Source organism: Nematolebias whitei, chromosome 15 (genome assembly GCF_014905685.2).
Source record: "Nematolebias whitei isolate Nwh7 chromosome 15, NemWhi1, whole genome shotgun sequence".
Lineage (NCBI taxonomy): Eukaryota > Metazoa > Chordata > Actinopteri > Cyprinodontiformes > Rivulidae > Nematolebias > Nematolebias whitei.
In genome coordinates, this window is record NC_056512.1 from 38,550,637 (window position 1) to 38,558,516 (window position 7,880).

At 42.2% G+C, this 7,880-nt stretch overlaps 1 protein-coding gene across 1 annotated transcript in view; it reads right to left on the reverse strand.

Moving 5' to 3' along the window:
* Positions 1-7,880, reverse strand: part of cdc27 (cell division cycle 27) — a 14,147-nt gene that overhangs the window by 2,214 nt on the left and 4,053 nt on the right. The window contains exons 2-16 of the mRNA XM_037688658.1: positions 7,264-7,339; positions 7,028-7,175; positions 6,614-6,739; positions 6,380-6,477; positions 6,156-6,301; positions 5,804-6,018; positions 4,610-4,709; positions 4,287-4,396; positions 4,075-4,174; positions 3,803-3,983; positions 3,523-3,695; positions 3,259-3,411; positions 3,095-3,175; positions 370-497; positions 135-252 (exon numbers count right to left, since the gene is read on the reverse strand). Of these exons, the coding sequence (XP_037544586.1) occupies positions 135-252; positions 370-497; positions 3,095-3,175; positions 3,259-3,411; positions 3,523-3,695; positions 3,803-3,983; positions 4,075-4,174; positions 4,287-4,396; positions 4,610-4,709; positions 5,804-6,018; positions 6,156-6,301; positions 6,380-6,477; positions 6,614-6,739; positions 7,028-7,175; positions 7,264-7,339 (1,953 nt within the window). The remainder of the gene's footprint in view (positions 1-134; positions 253-369; positions 498-3,094; positions 3,176-3,258; positions 3,412-3,522; positions 3,696-3,802; positions 3,984-4,074; positions 4,175-4,286; positions 4,397-4,609; positions 4,710-5,803; positions 6,019-6,155; positions 6,302-6,379; positions 6,478-6,613; positions 6,740-7,027; positions 7,176-7,263; positions 7,340-7,880) is intronic.

Here is a 7,880-nt window from a genome sequence, read left to right on the forward strand (position 1 = left end):
CAGACACAGACAGATGCTAACAGACACCGGCAGATGCTAACAGACACAGACAGATGCTAACAGACACAGACAGATGCTAACAGACACCGGCAGATGCTGAGAAAGTTACAAAAGCTAACATATTATTAACGCACCACTCCGATATGACATAGCAAGACAGAGCTCTGAGGGTTGATGCTTAGAGCTTTCTTGAAGTGGATTTCTGCCAAGTTGAACTTCTCCTGTTTGTAGTAAATCATCCCGAGTCCATACCTGAACACACATACACAAACATGACTGCATCTTAACGGTTACTCTTTGCTTGTTTTGTGTATATCCTGTAAACACAATGTGACTTCTATACTGCAAGAGATTTCATTGTTACCGTACCAGGCGTTGTAGTGTCGGTTGTTGACTCTGATGGCATTTCGGAAGCAAGCGAGGGCCCGGTCCAACTCCTCCGTCAAAACAAACTCATGACCTAACAAAGTGTATGCATACGCAAAACCTGGGTCGACCTGAAAGAAACATTTGAGATGAAGGAACAGGTGAAGAACAGACAAAAGTTTCATGAACATTCCATTCATCCAGCTTCTTCTTTTTAAACATGGTTGGATCACGGAGGCAACAAGCTCAAAAGGAAACTCTGACCTCCCTTACCCCAGTGACACTCTTAAACTCCTCCTGGGGAACTGTCCAAAAGTGTTCTCAGGCAAAAAGTTCTAGGTTTGCCGAGTCTCCTCCTAATCAGATCTCTGAAACACCTCCAATGACCCCTTCTTATGTAGAATAGCAGCAGTTCTCAAGGATTAAAGCAAATATTCATATTCATTCATTTTTTTTAAATTTTCTTTTATTTTGACTGACGTTTTTTTCTACACCTAGAGTAGATCTACCAGTTGGGGGCAAAAGTATTATGGGTCGACATTTATTGTCTCTTGATTGACAGGCAGGGCAGCCAGTCTGAGGCCCCGTTTACACGACGTGAAACGTTTGTTCATTTACAGACAACAGCCTCATTCTCTCTGAAACTGAACGTTTATGAATCCAGGTCCCAGAGATTTTCATGGGAAGCCCCCACAGAGGTGTGAAATGCTCCAAGTGTGAAGTGGCACATGTGCACTCCAGGCCCAAAGTTTTTCTGCTCTAACAACAGTTATAATAAATATAACAACAGTTATAATAAATATAACAACAGTTATAATAAATTTAACAACAGTTATAATAAATTTAACAACAGTTATAAATATAACAGTTATAATAAATAACAGTTATAATAAATATAACAACAGTTATAATAAATAACAACAGTTATGATAAATTTAACAACAGTTACAATAAATTTAACAACAGTTATAATAAATAACAACAGTTATGATAAATTTAACAACAGTTACAATAAATATAACAACAGTTATAATAAATATAACAACAGTTATAATAAATAACAGTTATAATAAATAACAGTTATAATAAATAACAGTTATAATAAATTTAACAACAGTTATGATAAATTTAACAACAGTTACAATAAATATAACAACAGTTATAATAAATGTCAGAGAGCAGAGTGTTTTTGTGCTGCTCACTGTTTTTCAGAATGTAGGAGCAAAACTAATAAAATCCAGGCTCCAAAGAGACGTTATGTATTCACCAGTTTGGACTAACTGTCATGCAGATGCTGCGTGCACATTGAATACAGCTGAGCCCTGCATCAGGGTTGCCAGAAAAAAATTAACATGTCTTACTTACCCCCTCCTTTTCTGTGCACGTGTTCAACAAACACAACACACACCTCCTCATAGAATATCTTTACTCAGCACATCTGATAAAGCCGCAGTACTATAGTTCATAATTTCTTAGACAATAGAATAATCACTGTGAAAAAATCACATTGTGTTGCTGCTGATCTGTTTCATGTTGCTGCTGATCTGTTTCAATGTTGATGTGTTCATGCGTGCTCATCTGCTCACACAGTTCATGTTTGTGCTGATGTTCGACGTAAAGTTTTTATGTTATGAGTGCTTAGTGTATATTTAGTTGATGTTTTTCTTGGTTCATATCTTAGATGTTATTACTGTTTTTCTTTTACATTTTATTGTTGGATGTAACTGGGACCCTGTGTACATAATTTCGCTCCACCACATGTACCATAAGAGGTGCGAATGACAAGGAAACTGACTCTCTGACTCTGACTTATCTGGCAACCCGACTGACATAGAAACTAAAGCGTTTTCGTGTAAACCTGCTCTTTTTTTGTTTCGTCCCTAATAAACATTGAAGAAACACTGAAAAAACACTAACGTTTCCAAAGGTTACAAGAGTAACAAGAGTCAGGGTGGCTTCTGGGTAATACCAGATGGCTAGGCCTCAGACTGACGAAGCCTCTTGGATGAGGGGCGAAACGTTTCTTTTTAACAAAAAAACGAAGTCCAGATGACATGATTCAACCTTTTTTGTTGTTATATACCTGGATGACTGAGAAAACAAACTTTGTGTTTCCAAAGGTTGTTCTCGTGTAACCAGGGTCTATGAGAAAGTTCTATTTACAAGACTGAGTTTGTTGCAGCTCCTCAGACTGAAGAAGTCTAGATGAAATGTTTAAACAAAGAAGAATCTGTCCAAAGGACCTGACTTAAACTTGTTAGACAGCTGTTTAATAATTTATTACATGTCATCACCTTTGGTTAGGGTAGAGGGGTGTCCTCCTTGGAAAATAGTCAAGGAAACACAGATTTGTGCTCTCACCTGCAGTCTGTCTCTACACTGGGAACACTGCGATCACCTGCCATGTATCAGACAGCACGACTCCCCCTGTTCTGTTCTGACTGAGTCAAACTGTGACTCTGGTTCAGTTTATTTGTTGAATGTAGCATCAGTTCAGTTCCTGCTTCATTATTAGACTGGGTGGCTTTAAAAAGACCACAACAAAACACGTCCCCCGCTCTCTGTTTTATAGACATTCAAAATGACAGAAATCGTCATGACGACAGAGAAATTTAATCCATGATCAGATCATGCAGTGCTACAATTTCATCAGTTAGAACTATGGCTATGTTTGCGCAGCCTAAAAATCGCATCATCGTACTCGGCAACCACTGAAACAGCAGCTCACCTGGATGGCTCTCTGGAAGAACTTGATGGCAATGTCGTGCTCCCTCTGGAGACTGAAGCAGTTTCCTGCGACACACCAGGCCTGCAAAGACACGCAGTGTTACCAACACTTACCATAGTAAACAGCTCACCTGAATAAAACCTCCTAAGAAGGTGGAAAAGCACCTCGGGACAGTTCTTGTCCATGTCTGTCAGGTCTTTTGCCAGTGCGGATAGGGCCACGTCTTTCTGCAGGTGCCACAGAGTAGTGGAGTAAATCTCCATGCCTTCTACGCGGTACGACTCAATCCTGCGCACCTCGCTGAACAGACGCTCGGCCTACAAACATCCCCACAGAGACAGATGTTGTACAGGTATAACATCAGCATACCTCACCTATGTTACAGGTAAAACAGTTCTAAGTGCAGCAGATCTGTTTGGTGCACTCACTTGCATGTACTCCGCCAGCTCGAAGTAGGCCCTGCCGATGTGTGTGAGGACCCAGCCGGTGTTGTAGTGCTGAGGAGGAAGGGACGTCAGGATGTTGATGGCCTCTCTGCAGTTGTACAAGCAAAGCGCCTGGTATCCTCGTCCTAGTTCTCGTAGCAACGCCATCACACTGTCTGAACGCAAAGACGACAGGTACATCATGACAGGGCAGGCATTTAGAGCTGGTTCTGATCTAAAACCAGAAGCAGAAAATGTCCTGGATACAGAAAACTAGGAGTACCTGCAGCAGCCCGCTGGTACTGGGGTATTCTGGTGTCTGGGAGGCTCAAACTGGGATCCAGTCTCAAGATGTCCAAACTCTCGTTCAGGTTGCTATTGTTTGATGTCTTTGTTGATTTACCTTTTATTTTCCTGTGAGTGATCTTCGGAGGAAACTTTACCTTTAACTTCTTACTGTTCTCCTGTAGAATAAACAAAACCAGTGCGAGTCTGCTGAGCACCATCATGAAACGGACCAAGAAAATCACAGCAAGGACTTGAGGAGTTCTGTACCTTGGCAGTAGAGCTGGCGCTGGTAAACAGTCTTGAGCTTCTTCTGGGCTGAACATTAGGAGGACCAGACATACTTGGACTAAGGACCTGAGGAGACCCACTGGCAGACACAGGTGGATCAAAGAGGAAAAAGGTTTAATAAACAATTCCATAAAAAAGAAAAAGAATAATTTCAGATTGTATGAGGCTGAGTGATTGGCTGTTGCAGTCACCTGGTGTGAGGTGCTGAAGTCTGCGACTGATTGAAGGGAATGGGGAGAACATCTCTGCTGTTACCACTCTGAGAGAAGACAGACTTGGACTGACTGATTCTGGAAACAGACTGTCAGAGAGGCAGGCACATGTGAGACAGGTACAAAAGTAAGGGTAGAGCTGACCTTTAACCCTGATCTCTGCATCATGACAACAAGTCAATCTAAGTCCAACCTTATTTAACAGAATGGTTGTTTATTTAAAACATGTTAACAGTTTACCAGAGCGTTTGTTTCAAGATTTATGCAAGATGTGATTATGGTTGTGTTTAGTGTGCGAGTACCTTCTTGCTGGGAGCTGTGCTTTGTGTTTCCATCGTTGCTGAATAAGTCTGTAGATATGTGGAATCTCCAGGACTAGGCTCTAGGGGCAGGATGCCATAACTGTACAAAGATGTTACATATTACGGAGGAGTCAAAAATGTTACCAAGAGGTCAAAACATGTCACATGAACTCTAAGCACTTTATGAAAGGGGTCGTAGGACGTTGCAGAGTAGTCAAAAAGATGTTACGGGAAAAGGCAAATGATGTAGCGGAAGACTCAAAAGATGCTATGGAAGAGTCAAAGGACTTTAGAGAAGAGTCAAACGATGTTAGAGTTCTGGCGCTTTGCCACCGTCTCTCAACACTCATCGGTTCCGCACCACATGGTACCAGTTAAGAACCTGCCCACTGCTCACACTCAGCCCAGTTTATGGACAATCTTGTTCGTGGTTCCAAGCGAACTGTTCCAAGGTGATGATTTTGACATTAGCAGGCAGCAGCCGTTGACTGGTCAGGAGCTATACCACTGGATGACCCGCCCATTATGTCTAGTTTTATAAATTTTCAGTCAACTGAATGGATTTTTACTCATTTTCGTGACTACGGACATACAGAAAAAATTATTGATTTCTCAAAAACTAAGCTTCAATTTTATTTTATGTCTCAGAGCCGGCCCGTAAGGAAATGCTAAGGTTGCCCCTTGCTCCTCCTTGTTCTGCCCTGCCTCCGCCGCCAACCCCACCTCAGTATTGTGTATGAAAGTACTACAGATTGTTTTGTAAATTTTACGGATGTCTGAATACCTGAAGTGTTAGAACAACTGCAAATTATACCTGAACCGTCACTTCCTCTCCAACAGTTGTAGTGTTTATTTTATTTTTCTCATATTTTTAGTTCAATACAGAAAGTCCAAAAACAGTGTCATGACGTCAATGACGAGGTCCAGATCTTTGTATCTTTATTGGCGGCTCACAGGATTCAGTGCAAGCTGGATGGCGCTACATGAAACCGCCCACTTTGCAATGACAATCCTGACCACAGACCAGGGAAACAAGTCCCAGTGAAAATTCACCTACAGCTGAGAAGAACCAAGAGGACGAGAACAGCGTGGATTGGCACTTGGCAAAGCGGCTTAAGAATCAAAGGACGTTACAAAAGTGTCTACACATATTTCATTTTATGGCTCTCTCCACAGATACATCGACACACTCACCTTGGCGTAAGTGGACTGAGGGCAGCAGGTCCACCCAACAAACTCCGCCCAGTCTTGGGTTTGTTCTGTTTAGACAGCAGAGACCCAGCTGACGCAATAGTGTTACCCAATAGCGAGCCGGTGTCTGGGGAGATGAGGGACGAATCGATGTAGGAAACTGACACGTCAGAAGTTAGCTTTCCGTTTGACGATTCAAGATTCAAACGATTCAGCTCCTGTAAAATAACAGCTCTGTTATCACCAGTAATACTAATAGTAATCCAATTACTAATTATCAGTAAAATGATTGTTATAGTTTAAATATTCTCAATACAGTTAAAGTCTGGTGCACAGGTGTGTCTGTGTTGTGTACCAGTGTGTCCTGTGGTGTCTCCATGAGAGCCGTGTCAAGGCGATGAGATGGGTTTTGGGCGGGGCTTACATGTGGAAGGGGAGGGGCTATAGAAGAGTTCTGCAGCGCAGATAACCTGAACACTTGATCTGGATCTGGTTTTTCTCCTGGAACCAAGAACGGATCACTTCCTTAGGTCACCAAAATTACATAACGGGAACCTAGAATGTGTGTGTGTGCATTACCTAAGTGACAGAGGTTCTGGAACGGTGACCAGAGGAACGGATTGAGGGTTAAACTTCTCTGGAAACACTCAGCACCTTTAGCAGCACGGTCGGTCTTGCTATTTGAAAACAGACAAGGGATGAATCAACACTAGAATCACAATGGAATACCTGGTCAATACCAAATTGAGTCAACTGGCCAGTGAGACACTGAAACAACTGGCCAGTGAGACACTGAGACCACCAGTAGCTTACCAATAAATGTGCCCCAGTAAAGATAATGTGAAAGAGGCAGAGTCTCCAAATTCTGTAATGATGTCATCCTGACTCTTCTGTTTGTTCAGCACACCACCAATAAGAACCTGCTCCCCCTCAGCCAGCCTGGAAGGCAGACAGGTAAAGGGCAGGTGAGGCAGTAGATTAAAACTCTCAAACAAATACAGCGACACTGGTTATCTTGAATCTGCTGTATAGTTCAGACCTCAGGTCACGGTGGCCCTAAAAACTAACAGAATCAAATGTAACATAAGACTTTCCATCAGAAGAACTTTGTTGTTTCTGTGAAAAAAGGCTTCCCGAGGAGACACTGTTCCTGCTCAAGCACTGAAGTTGGTGTGGATGTTAGGGGTAAGAGGTTAAAGGTCAGCGTGGGTATGCGTGTTGTCTTACTTGCTGAGTTCAACGCAGCACTTTGCCAGCAGGAATCGAACCTGCGGAGTGGAGCAGCTGTGAGCCTTTAGTAGTCTGTATGCTTTATAAGGCTTCCCGGAGCGGTAATAGCATGTGGCCAACAGGTAGAGAGCCTCTTCTGACCGCACTGACAAACAAAGTTAAATAGGTAAACAGACAAGAAAACATGTCATCAAGTAAGTAGACAGGTAAACAGTCAGGCAGACAGGTGTTACCTTCAGCGTAGAGTCTCTCAGCTAGGAAAACTGCATCCAGGTAAGCATAGTGGTTGAGCGCCTGCCACACTGCAGCCTAAACACAAACACACACAAGTTAAGGTCTGGTTATACTTCAACAAAATGTAAGATGTTGGATCACGCCGACTGTAGATGGTCTTCTTCTCACGGACAACTCATGCTCAAAAGAGAAACTGTAGAGAAGTTCAGTGCCCTGAGATGACTTCTGTTGTGACTTGGTGCTATTTAAATAAACTGAACTGAACTGAACTGAGAAGAATCATCAGCACATATGGTGAATAGCACCCCCATGAGTAAAGATTAGAAATGGCTGAAAATCTTACTTTTCTGCATGTTAATCAGTCCGTGCTTTAACTGTTCTGGTTTAATTAATGACTGAATGAATTAATGATTAAATAGTGCATTGAGATTATTGGGCATTTTCTTCCAAGTCACGCTGTGTAAAATGTAAAGGTAAAATATAAATAAAGCTCTTCTCTTGAAATCATTGATCAGTTCTTTGGTTTTAACTAGGTATGAGTGAGAGAGTGAATGTTTGTTTGTCTCCATGTGTCCCTGTGATGGACTGGAGACCTGTCCAGGGTGTCCCTGTGATG